The sequence below is a fragment of the Bombina bombina genome, chromosome 8 (genome assembly GCF_027579735.1).
Source record: "Bombina bombina isolate aBomBom1 chromosome 8, aBomBom1.pri, whole genome shotgun sequence".
NCBI lineage: Eukaryota > Metazoa > Chordata > Amphibia > Anura > Bombinatoridae > Bombina > Bombina bombina.
The window spans coordinates 313,462,775-313,476,483 of record NC_069506.1 but is presented as its reverse complement, the minus strand read 5'-3'; the positions used below and the strand labels follow the sequence as shown (position 1 = coordinate 313,476,483).

The 13,709-nt window shown below is 40.8% G+C and overlaps 1 protein-coding gene across 5 annotated transcripts in view; it reads left to right on the top strand.

The window, feature by feature from the left end:
• The window catches only part of THYN1 (thymocyte nuclear protein 1), a 79,177-nt gene that overhangs the window by 8,348 nt on the left and 57,120 nt on the right, over positions 1-13,709 (top strand). For all 5 annotated transcript variants that reach the window (XM_053691516.1, XM_053691515.1, XM_053691513.1 and 2 more), the window contains exons 3-6: positions 2,946-3,124; positions 5,179-5,247; positions 5,367-5,459; positions 7,824-7,919. In XM_053691516.1, coding sequence (XP_053547491.1) covers positions 2,946-3,124; positions 5,179-5,247; positions 5,367-5,459; positions 7,824-7,919 — 437 coding nt within the window. The remainder of the gene's footprint in view (positions 1-2,945; positions 3,125-5,178; positions 5,248-5,366; positions 5,460-7,823; positions 7,920-13,709) is intronic.

The following is a 13,709-nucleotide window of genomic DNA, read 5'->3' as shown; positions in this document are numbered from 1 at the left end:
AGTCATTGCTCGTATCAAATGGGAGTGAGCATCAGTATTTTAATAGTTCCTGCATAGTCTCACAGGATCTGGTATACAGACCCAGCAGAGATGTAATTCTTCCACCTTGTTGTTCCTAATGAAGGACCTTCTAATTCAGCGTCCATTCTTTCATCCAACTTTCTTTTTCTCTGAAGCTTTCTGCTTGGAGGTTGAATGCTTAGTTCTGTCTAAGCGTGGTTTTCTGAATCGGTCATTGAGACCATGATTCGGGCTTGCAAACCTGTTGCTAGTAACTTTTACCATAAGTTTTGGTGTGAATACATTGTCTACTCTTGGAAGTAGGGTCAGGATTCCTAGGGGTTTTGTCCTTCTCCGGGATGGTCTGGAAGACAGTTTGTCAGTCAGTTTTCTGAAGGCTCAGATTTCTGTGTTATCCTTTTTTACACAAGTGTCTGGTAATTGTGCCAGACGTGTAACCTTTTTGTCAGACCCTGGTTAGTATCAGGCCTGTGTTTAAGTCTGTTGCTCCTATTGGAGCTTTAACCTTGTTTTTAGGTTTTGTAGCAGGCTCATAGCATTCCATAGATTTAAAAATTTTTATCTTGGAAGTTTTCTTTTTTTGCTATATCTTCTTCTCGGAGAGTTTAGGTACTCTCGGCTTTGCAGTGTGATTCGCTTTAATCTTTTTTCGGATAAGGCGTTTTTTTTTTTATCATAAGTGGAAATATTGTTTGGGAATTTGTTGTTCCCTCTGTGTCCTCATTCTTATCTTTTGAGGAATGTGTGTGCACAATTGGGATGTTGTGCGTGCTTATTATTTATTATTTTTTTTTTACTTCTGTTTTCTCTGTAACAAAAAGCTTCTGCTACTTCTCTTTTCTCTGGTTGAGAAGTTTTATTTGTTTTTCTTTTCAGACTGAGGGGTTGCAGTCTCCTGAGAGAGTTATGGCTTATTACATGAGGACTGTCTCATCTTCTTGGGCTTTCAAGAATGAAGTTTCTGTGGACCAGATTTGCAAGACTGCAACTTGATTCTCCTTGCATACTCTTTCCAAATTTTACAAAATTGTTACTTTTGCCTAGGATGAGGTATTTTTTGGGAGAACGGTTTTTCAAGAGGTGGTGCCTTCTGTTTAAGTCTACCTGTCTTGTCCCTCCCTATTCATCTGTGTCCTCTAGCTTGGGTATTAGTTCCCAACAGTAATTGATGAAGCCGTGGACTCACCATATCTTAGGAAAGAAACTAAAATGTATGCTTAACTGATAAATGTATTTGTTTCCGGATATTGTGAGTCTCAGCCAATGAGAATCGTACCAGAGGCAAGTAGACATTGACTAGTCCTGCCGCTATACCCAGCATCTTTAGCAAGTAAAATTAGGCATTTAGCTCAGCTTTCTAAAAATGATAGACATAGCGCCAGGAGTGGGGACTATTCAATGCCAGTAGCTGGTGGTAAATTTCATCATTCAGATAGTGCACTAGTTTTCAAACCTGTCCTCAGGCCTCCCTAACAGGCCAGATTTTCAGGATTACTTTGTGTGAGACGCGGTTAATAACCATGTTTGCTAATTAGCTGGTCTGTTAGGGAGTCCTTTGGACAGGTTTGAAAATCAGTGAGATTTTGTGTGTGACACACGTTTCTCCTTTCCATGAGAGTATACTGTGGTAGGCTGAGGAACGTGCACATGTATTGAGCACTGTTAGAAACATTGTTTGTGTTATATACTCAAGACAGGAGTGTTCATGTGTCATACGTGCGCTAAGCACAATCACACTGCTGAGCCATTTTCAGTATGTCTGTGGATATAAGCGCAATGGATACCATTATATTTGATCATTTTGACTGTTTCTTTAGCAGTTTTTTGTTAAAGGGATATGAAACCCAATTTGTGTTTTTTGTTTTTATTTTCACGATTCAGACAGAGCAGCAATTTTAAGCAACTTTCTAATTAACTTTTATTATCAAAATGTCTTCGTTCTCTTGGTATCTTTATTTGAAAAGCAGGAATGTAAGCTTAGGAGCTGGCCCATTTTTGGTTCAAAACCTGGGTGGCACTTTCTGATTGGTGTCTAAATGTAGCCACCAATCAGCAAGCGCTACCCTGGATACTGAACCAAATAAATATATCAAGAAAACAAAGAAAAATGTGAAAATATGAGTAAATTAAAGTTGCTTAAAATTGCTGCGCTATCTGAATCATGAAAGAAAAAAATGTGGGTTTCCTATCCCTAGAAAAAAATGTGGGTTTCCTATCCCTAGAAAAAAATGTGGGTTTCCTATCCCTAGAAAAAAATGTGTATGTGCTTGTGCACAAAGAGGGGCTCTTATTGGATCAAATTCAGCAACAGAATTTCAAATAAAGCCCTTTTGAAAATATCCACATGAACAGTGAAAAGCCGTTCACCCTGAAGCAGGTGTTTCTTGGGTTTTCTCCTTCTTTGTGCTACAAATGGCTACGACCACTCATCATGACTATCACTCGGCTGCAGAATCTTGTGCCGAAACAAATAGCTCTATTCTACCAGCTGGAGCATTAAAGGGACATGAAACCCAAAATTGTTCTTTCATGAATCAGACAGAACATAGAATTTTAAACAACTTTCCAACTTCCATTATCAAATTTGCTTCAGGCTTGGCATCCTTTGACGTTGCAGCAATTCACTATTGGGAGCTAGCTGAACACATCTTGTGTGCCAATGGCGAGGTATATCTGTGCCACCATCAATCAGCAGTGAGCTCTCAGTAATACACTGCTGCTCCTGAGCCTTCAACAAATGATACCAAGAGTACAAAGCAAATTTATATAATAGACGTAAATTAGAGTACTGTTTTTTTTTTTTTTTTTTTTTTTTTTTTTTAATTGCATGCTCTCTCTGAATCAGGAAAATTTAGTTTTGACTTTACAGCACCATTAAAATGTCTTCAAAGTATACTCAATAACTTTTTATGTATCTGGCTAAGAATCCAAGGAACCAGCCAGCCTTGTAGGGCCTGAGGAGGAACAATCCCAAGGGAAGAGCGACAGCAAAAGAGTGAAGAAGAAAGCGGTGAAGCCCAGTGAGCAGACGCAACAAGAATACGCACACTGGCTGATGAAATCTGAGCCTGAGAGCCGCATAGAGAAGGGGGTGGAAATGAAGGTAAGAGATGAGAATGGACTTCTCTTAAAGGAACACGGTACTAAAGAAAAGTCTTCAATATGATAGAGCAACTTCTAAACATGCTGGTTTATTTTAAAGGAAACATTACATTTAAATTGAAACTAAAAACACTGTATCAGTTGTGTAACTCCTCCTATTTATTGCTCATTGGCCGATAGGTACTTCCTGTTTATGCTCATTGCTTGATAGACACTGAGCTTTGGAAGGATTTGTTTATAGGCCAATTAGCATCAGTAGGAAGCGCACAACAGATACTGCTATATTAATTTAAATTTATACCGAGTTAACTTTTGCTAATTGGAACCCTGACCTAATGACGACCATATGATTGGTCAAACTACATTAGTGAGGGTTTAGAGATTCAAGTTTCCATTTTAAACCATTTAAAGGGACATAGTGCACTATTACTTGCATAAAACTGTGTTTTGCCTTGCAAAGGGTTAAATACATAGGGGTAGATTAAATACTGGTGCAACTTACCCTGATCGCAGCAATAAATAAACATATATTTATGTGTGTGTATATGTTACGGGTAAAGCCAGAAATCCGGGTAATCCTAGGATTACCCAAACGCTTCTGGATAAAGCTAATAAAATCATACATTTGGCTTTACACGGGTAATGCTAGGAAAACACACCAACAGTAAATTAAACATTGTTATTTTGGATTATACAAACACTTAAGTTTTGTACAATGTTTTTGTTACAACAACAGGAAATTAAACATTTTTGTGTTCTTAGACAGACCGGACTGTCTGTCGCAACACACATTTTGTCCGAGAAACTTTAAAAGCATGTTGTGGGGGGGTGGGACCCATGTTTAGGTTCCCAGAGGCGGTTGCCGTGCCCAAGGCTCTGATTAGAACAGAACTCTCTGGAGCGTATCTGCCCTCAGCCGTTAATGCATGATCTGGTTGGTCCGTGTCTCCGTGAGGTCACTGGATAAGATCATACATTAGTGGCTATGGGCAGATACACTCCAGAGACTACTGTTCTAATCAGAGCCTCGGGCACCGCAACTGCCTCTGGGAAACTAACCATGGGTCCCACCCCCCACAACATGCTTTTAAAGGTTCTCAGACAGAATGCATGTGTGACAGATAAAATGACTGACAAATGTCCATCAGATAACAGTCCGGTCTGTCCGAGAACCTTTAAAAGTATGTTGTGGGGATGGGACCCATGGTTTGGTTCCCAGGGGCGGTTGCGGTGCTTGAAACTCTGATTAGAACGGAACTCTCTGGAGCGTATCTGCCATTCGGCTGATAATGCATGATCTTATCTGATTGGTTCTGCATTCAGTGACCTCACGGAGACACAGACCAATCAGATCATGCATTAATGGCTGAGGACGGATACGGAGCAGCAGTGCACTACTGGGAGCTAACTGAACACATCAGGTGAGACAATGACGAGACGTGTAACCAGATATCAGCAGCTAGCTCCAGTGTGTCCACTAAGCCTACTTAAGGGACATTAAACACTAAATAAATTCTAGATAAAATGATGCATTCCAAGAAAAGATTAGTCTGAGAATAACATGTAGATGTATTTTTTAAGTTTCATTAGCTGTTTAAATATTGACAAAAAAAGTGTAAAGTTTTAGTGTCTATAAAACAATGGGAGTTGCCATGTTGTAACTTAGGTTACCTTTTCTCCTGTGGCCAATTAGAGACAGTTAAAAATAGGTCACTAGAGTGTGCAGCCAATGGTTGTGAGGAATTTAACAGTGTTCTGCACTTCCATTTCTAATAGGAACAGAAATGCTTACAATTTCAGAATGAAATTGCAGGAAAAGGGGACAAAATAAATAATGAAAGTATATTGCAGACTTTTTTTATACATACGATTTATCATTTTTTATTACCTTCCCTTTTTAAGTATGCTTTTCAACAAAAAGTAAAATGTCTGTTAAAGTTGCTGCTCTTTCTTAAACATAAAAGTTTTTTATTTGGAGATTCATGTCCATTTTAAATGTTTTTGTTTGAACCTCTAATTACCATTACTCTGAATGAAATACTTGTTGCTTTTCAGTTTGGGATTGAAGACTTAAAGGGACAGCCAGACCAGAGAGCCTGCTGGGATGGAGTCAGGAATTACCAGGTTGGTCTCTTACACAATTAAAAGGAGATAAATATGTCTGCTGACATCATTATTTCCTTGTCTTCACACTACTGAATTGATTAGTTAGAGCTGGGGGTAACCTATCGTATTCTCTGCAGGCGCGGAACTTCATGAAATCAATGAAGATAGGTCAGGAAGCCTTTTTCTATCACAGTAACTGCAAAGAGCCGGGAATTGCTGGTATTGTGAAGGTGAGTGTGAAGTTCTTGTATCACTTCTGTGTCACAACAAAGGTTTAGTCTTCAAAATCGTGTGGAAAAATAATATACATCTGTCCAACCGGCCACAGCAACAGAGATAAGAAACCTATAAGTGTTTAAAGGGCTACGTGCTGCAAAACATTCGCTAAAAGAATGCTTTAAAATTTTTTATTTTATATGCAGGTCTTTTGCAATACAGTGATTGGTTTCTGATGCATATATACAAATATTTTAATATCCCTTAAAGGGAAGTTAAACACTAAATACATTTTATACGTATAGTATTGAGGTTTTTCCCCACCCACTTCTAGTCATGGACACAGCCATGTTCTAATCTAGCTTTCACTGCATTCCAGTGCTGACTTGTTTGCACATGTGCAGCAACTATTTTGTCCGTAATATTTGTTTATACTTCTGTAGAGAGCTGCACCACTGGAATAGTTTAAAATGTTTAAAGCAATAATAGAGCTGCATTATCATCCCCAATATTTTGCACAAGTACATTTCTGCATTCATTTTTTAGTACATTAGAAAACACTTTTTCATTTATTTTTTTTAAAGAATTTTAGAACTTTTCAAATATTTTTGGCCATACTTTTTTAAATCCTTTAAAGGGACAGTACACTGTAAAATTGTTTTTCCATTAATGTATTTTAAATGACTTGTTATACCAACTGCAGAGAATAAAATATTTGAGGAATTCAATTTTCATGCTTATTTGTGTATATGAAGTAGCTGATTTTGTGCTTTGAAACCACAGCCTATTACAATGGGTTGAACTTAAAGGTGATATCAGATCTCATTATGTTCTAAGTTTGTGTAAACAGATTTGCTTCCTTATATTTTATTTGGCTGGAACACCAAAGGTCAATACATAGAGAGAACAATGGAAAATTATAATTTTATTACTTAAACTATCCTGCATCCCACTGAGAGTGTAATCTCTTCTGCTGGCTGTGTATACTTAGGCTATTCAATAGCTTATACTCCAGTATTAATTTGTTCAGTGTAGGTGGTGATACCACAGGCTAAATCAGCTATTTCAAATGCTGAAATAGGCGTAAAGGAGCTACTTGTAACCAATTTAATACACTCTAGCAGGTTAAAAGGATCATTGGGAATAATTTAAAGGGGGAGAGATTTTTTGGGTGAACTGTCTAGACATAATTCATCATTTTGATTATTTATTGTTACATACCAGGCAAGCATCTTACAACTGGTCCCACATCTATAAGCTTGTAAGTAGTACAAAAAAACTTTTAAAGTGAAAGTCAACCATACCGTTTTTGAAACGCTAGGGTTGACTGTTGAAACAAAGGGCACTTTCATTCATGAAGTATAAGATACTTCATGCAGAAAGTGCCTTTATTCGTTTCAACCGTTCACAGCTGCTACGGCAGCCCACGGTCAAAAAATTTTTTTGCTAAGAAGTGACGTTTTCACCTCTTAGCAAATAGCCGTGTGGTAAATCCGGCTCCCATGGGCACCAAACCCGGATTTACCGCACGGCTATTGACTAAGAGGTGAAAACGTCACTTCTTAGCAAAAAATTTTTTTGACCGTGGGCTGCCGTAGCAGCTGTGAACGGTTGAAACGAATAAAGGCACTTTCTGCATGAAGTATATTATACTTCATTAATGAAAGTGCCCTTTATTTGTTTCCACAGTCAACACTAGCGTTTCAAAAAAGCTATGGTTAACTTTCACTTTAAATATTTATTGTTTGTTAGGAGACAAAAAGCTCCGCCCACAGCTTTCTTCTTGTCCAGTTAGCTGTTCTTGTATGACAGATTAGCAGTGCCAATTTAATATTTTTCAGTTAGCTATTTCAAATTGCACATGCACAAATCAGCATGTGCAAGTAGGAAAACTTATTCACAAGTTGATCGTGATTGGAGAAACTTAACATATCAAAATATACACGCAATAGGTGGGCGGAGCTTGGCGTCCATTTTCGTTTGCTAAAAAATTATGATTATTTAAAAGTTTCCTGTACTTCTTGCAAGTTTATAGATATGGAACCCGTTACAAGATGCTTCTCTGGTATGTAAGAATAAGTTAATAAAGAATAAGTATTTGGTCTAGACTGTCCATTTAACCACCTCTTGCTTGTGTGTAAAATTGTTTTCTGTCCCACACTCCCTTGAGAGGCCAAAAAGCAACTAACTTAAACGCTGCAAATCAAATTGCTGTTTTAGACAATTTGCAGCATTTTGAAAACCTAGGCTACAGATTTTGCTTTTTTTGGCTTTTCAAGGGAGCTCGGGACAAGCAAAATATTTACACAAAAACTAGAAGAGCAGTTTTATAGGTCATTGTTCTATGTGATTTAATTGTTTGTTGTTTATATATTCAGATTGTTAAGGAAGCATATGTTGACCACACACAGTTTGATAAGACAAATCCACATTATGATGCTTCAAGTAGTAAAGAAAAACCCAGATGGTTTATGGTGAGTACCCTCTGTAGATAAATCATCACTTCTGCATGACTATCCATTCTTTATCATGCTGTTCTAATAATGTGACTGGGGTTAGTGAACACGCTGCAATGAATGTACAGTATAAGCATTATCATATTTGTGTTAATTTAGTGATCCTAAAAACCTAGCAATGAAGTGCTCTGGCTAATTAGCAGTTAAAGGGACACTCAGGTAAAATTAAACGTTCATGATTCAGATAGAGCAGTAATTTTAAACAACTTTCCAATTTACTTCCATTAAAAATAATGTGCAGACTCTACGTATATGCATTTGTGATTGGCTGATTGCTATCACACTGTTCAGGGGGAGTGGAAATAGACATAACTTTGAAATGTGTTAGAAAAGAATCTACTACTCATTTGAAATTCAGAGTAAATGCTTCTGTATTGTCTTGTTATCTCGCATTTGTTGATTATGCAAATCTACTGTGTTTACTGATCCTTTAATGCTGCTGCTGGTTGTCATATGTTGCCTAGGGCAGGTTTGAGTGGCTGTATCCTTTAGGAAGTGGGTATTCTATGTACCAAACATGCAATTTGTAACCCATTTACATTTTTTTGCAATAATAAAGCTTCATGAAACCTGTTTTTCTTCTACTAGATACAAGTCCACGGATTTCATCCTTACTTGTGGGATTTTATCCTCCAGCTAACAGGAAGTGGCAAAGAGCACCACAGCAGATATATATATATATATATATATATATATATATATATATATATATATATATATATATATATATATATATATATATATATATATATATATATATATATATATATATATATATATATATATATATATATATATCTCTATCCTCCATTCTCTCCACCCCCAGTCATTCTCTTTGCCTACTCTAAGTAATAGGAAGAGGTAAAGTGAAAGAGGTGATAAAATTTATAGTTTTTATTTTCTTCAAGCAAGACTTTTTTATTTTAAATGGTACCGGTGAGTGCTATTTTTCCTCAGGCAGCAGATGGAAGAAGAGTCCTGCCTGGAGGTTGATGATCTTAGCAGTTGTCACTAAGATCCAGAGGAGTTCCCACAGAATGGCTGATGAGTACTTGAGAAGCTTCAGTGTGGGGAACGTTTTCATGCTACAAGCATTGAGCTATGTTCAGTCATTTTTTTCTGGAGAGACTGTGGTATTTCAGAACTGGCTGATATAGTCCCCATGAGGGAAGGGGTAAGCAGTAATCCTACATGTATGAAAGGGGTATTACTGGGACCTGAATGTTATGGGCTAAAAATGTATGGCGGCATGTTTGACACTGGTAACATAACGTTTTGAGAGGAAACGGTTTTATGTTTAAGGGCAATATGACGTTTTTATGAGGAAACGTTTTTTATTGTTGATGGCACTGGAGGGTTTCACATGGCTTATAGTGTTATTGGGGAATACAGAAAACCCCACATGGCTAGTTCCTATACCGCTTTACAGCAGTTTTTACTAGGCAGAGAGACATCGTCTTGGATGGGCGGGGCCTAATTTCGCACCTCAGTTGCGCAGTGGTTTTTCAGATGCAGGCAGCAAACTCCAGCTCCGTTGGGCCTAAGCTGAAGATATAGCCTAACAAAGTGATAGTGAGGTTTCTCAGACCCCTGAGGGCAGGTAGGCGCCACAGCAGAGCTGTAGCGAGGTGCAGGGGGTTGCTTTTCTATTTTTGATAACGTTTTGGGTAACGTTTTTTTTCCAATAGAGGGTTAATTGTCCCTTACTTGTGGTGCAATCTTAAGGTACATGATAAAACACATATATGCTAAAATTGTGAGAGTTATAACATTTTAGAGCAGTTTTGGGGAAAATTGTACGCTTTTTTCTCTTAAAGGCGCAGTACCGTTTTTCAGATTGTTGGTTTTTTCACTAAAGTGTTTTCAAGACTTTTTGTGGTTATTACTAGCCTGTTCAACATGTCTGACATTGAAGAAAGTCAGTGCTCTATGTGTTTAGAAGCCATTGTGGAACCCCCACTTACATTGTGTCCCTCATGTACTGAAAGGGCCTTACATTGCAAAGAACATGTTTTAAGTGATAAAAGTATGTCTAAGGATGATTCTCAGTCTGAAGAGAATCAGGTTATGCCATTCAATTCTCCCCAAGTGTCACAACCTTTAACGCCCACTCAAGCGACGCCAAGTACTTCTAGTGTGTCTAATTCTTTTACCCTACAAGATATGGCTGCAGTTATGTCTACTACCCTTACAGAGGTATTATCTAAACTGCCAGGTTTACAGGGTAAGGGCAGTAGGTCAGGTATTAGAGTAAATGCTGAGCCCTCTGATGCTTTATTGGCCATTTCTGATGTACCCTCACAGTGTTCTGAGTTGGGGGTAGGGGTATTGCTGTCTGAGGGAGAGCTTTCAGACTCAGGAAATGTGTTCCCTCAAACAGACTCGGACGTGATGGCCTTTAAATTTAAGCTTGAACACCTCCGCCTGTTACTCCGGGAGGTTTTAGCGACTCTGGATGATTGCGACCCTATTGTAATACAACCAGAGAAATTGTATAAAATGGATAAATATCTAGAGGTCCCTACTTACACTAATGTTTTTCCAGTCCCTAAAAGGATTTCGGACATTGTTACTAAGGAATGGGACAGACCAGGCATTCCGTTCTCTCCCCCTCCTACGTTTAAGAAAATGTTTCCCATATCTGATACCATTCGGGATTCCTGGCAGACGGTCCCTAAGGTGGAGGGAGCTATTTCTACCCTAGCTAAGCGTACAACTATACCTATTGAGGACAGTTGTGCTATCAAAGATCCTATGGAGGGGGGCGGAGCTAACTGCCGCGCAGAGTGGACGTCTCAGGCTAGAGCTCCTCTCAACTTATTAGTTTAAAACTAAATTAAAGCCTATTCTGCCCTAAAGAAAAATAAAAAAAAAGAATACTACTATCTGACTAGCCTTAGGTGTCCTGTCCTATACCCTTGACAGGCACCCTGCTTTGGGGCATTTGCAGAACTATCTACACCTTTGGGCAGTGACCGGAGCTGTTCCATCTACCTGCCCTCAACACATCTACCCATCTGCGATTGCCGACTGTGCCGGAGGGTCGGGGCTCCGCTCCGGCACTAGCGACACTGACTTGGACCGGCCGTATCGATTGGGTGAGAGCCGGGCAGCCAGCGGTGGGAAGCGCAGTCGACGGTGAGCGAGACAGGGCGCCGGGACCGACGCGCCCTGGTTGAAAAGCAGCGAGCCACGTTTGGCCTTCAGGTGTGACCCGATCCGACCAGCAGAAGGAGACTGGTGATCATTGCGGACGGGGCACAGCCTTGGATCCCCGCTCAGCCTGGCGGTTGTATTGGAAAAGAAAGCGGTGGGAATAGCCGCCATCTTGCCGCCACTTCGTCACCCCGGCCTTGCTCTCTGAAGTCAAGCTGCAAAGCGGAAAGGACACAGAAACCTGAGCAGGGCTGCTGCCCAGATCACCCCTTCTAACATCGGGAGGAGACACTGGAGAGGACCTTGCCTATAAAATAGGCCTTGCCGGAGCAGCCATCTGCCGAGACCTCAGCAGGGACCTGGTGAGTTACAGCCCTAGCCACGCCACTCCTTTACTATACAAGGGATTCCCTTACTTGTGACTTTACAGTGCCTAACTGAGGGGGGACAACTAACACTTGAAACTACTACTTTGTTACCCTAGTCAGGGTGTCACATTGGGGGCTGGGAGAGGAGTACCCTGAGGAGGCCTCTATTGCGCACCACTAGGCCCACCAGACCCTCAACTTAATCAGGTTCTGCCTTGAGTTCCCCCTGGTAGTTTGGGTGTCATTATCACTTTAGGAGACGCAACACAACATCTCATAGCCATTTAGTGCCAAGTCTCTGCTGCGTTCCTAACTCCCCTTGGGGAGAGAGTCTCCTACCTAGGAGGGTAACCACATCAGAACTGGGCCTTTAGATCCTCTGCCTGTAAGCTGCTGTTGCTGACACCTTGTATCCCTGCTTAAGGGACAGTTTAAGCATCTGTGTCCTTGTCAAGAACAGACAACCGTCCACACTCACTAACTCTCACTAGACTGTATCAACCTGCCATCCCAGTAAATAACAGCTTAAGGGCACTGATAAACTTACACCTACATGTTGCAGGCACCTGAATTACCACTCTCCTGCCACCTTCTTCCAGGACATTCATAAGCTCCTCATGTGGCCTTCCTACCACAAGGCAGCCCAGGCTACAGGTTACTACAGACTGTATATATAAAGTGTATTGATCTGGAACTGTGACTGTTTGTGCTGCTGCGCCAGCTTATGATTCTCTGTGGCCCTTTGCACAGAGTGGAGTGTTTTAATTTACTTAAGTGCTTTGCCATAATATAACCTGTACGTCTTCCTTTCAGGACAAGGGGACCCACACTGCTCAGACCCTAGCCTCTCCTGTCTGTTGACTGCACATAAGTTGTTTGCGGGGTAGGGGAGGGGTCAAACCCAGCCTCTTGCCCAGTGAGTGGATCGACAGGAGACACAGACTCTGGTAGTGTATGCTTGCTAATCCACTTAAGTGTTCTCCATTTTTGCTCTTACTAAACCTTCCTTCAGACTCTCCCTTTCCGGCCTGCTCACGTAGGCTGGTCACCTCCTCTATCCCTTTTCCCTTCCAATAGGTCGTACCCCCTTTTCCCTGGGTCCGAGGGGGAATACCTTGTCTAGGCTTAACTAAGGTTTTTCTTTATAAAGCAAAGGTAAATAACAGTAGGCTCCACTGGGCCCCTGTTTCTGTGTGGGTCGGTGTCTTGAGCTAATTGCTCAGAGTTGCGGAGCAGTATGGCACCGCCATGTGGAGATAGAGGTCATAAGTGGACGCCCGGCCCCACTCAGTCATGTAATACTAATTTGCAAGTGTATTTTCCTTTTCCCAATTTGTCAACCTGTAGGACCTGCATATCTCCCTAGCAATCTCTAAATCCCAGGCTTACCTGTTCAGAACAGGATTCTTTCCTGATTTAAAAATGCCTAACAACACTAAGAGACACTCGAAAACACCAGGCCAGGGGCAGAAGACGGTCCGAGACCACTTCACGCAACCAAATAAACACCGCAATGAAGATCCTCTGGAAGATCAGAGTGACTCTGAATCCCTTGGGGATGGATCTCAACCCGACCTTACACCTCAGGTCCGATCACAACACCTGATCACAGAAGATACCCTCAAAAAAATGTTAGCAAATCAAACCATTTCCATAACTAAGGAAATTCAGCGCAATCACGCTGAACTCCGCAAGGACATCTCTGAGATTGGGGACAGAGTGGACTCCCTGGAAAGAAAACAAGACGACCTTGCTACTGACCATACCAACCTGTTGGCATACTCCGAATCTCTGGCAGACCAGATCAGCCAACTGGAATTTAAACTAGCTGATGTGGAGGATAGGTCTCGCAGAAACAACGTAAGATTCAGAGGAATTCCGGAAGACATCCAGCCTGCAGAACTTCAAGCTTTCCTGAAAGACCTATTTAGGGACCTGCTGGGCCCGACAGACGGATTCAACGATACCATGGAAAGAGCTCATAGAGCCTTACGACCTAGAACTGTCTCACAGGAGAAACCGAGAGACGTCATAGTCTGTTTTCATAGTTTTCCATTCAAAGACAAGCTCATGCAGGCGGCCCTCAGGAAACCGCAGATCTCAGAGAAGTTCAAAGACATACAGCTGCTACCCGACCTATCTGCACACACTCTACAACACCGTAGATACTTTCAGCCGGTCACACAGATCCTCCGCAGGGAGAACATCAAATACAGATGGGGTT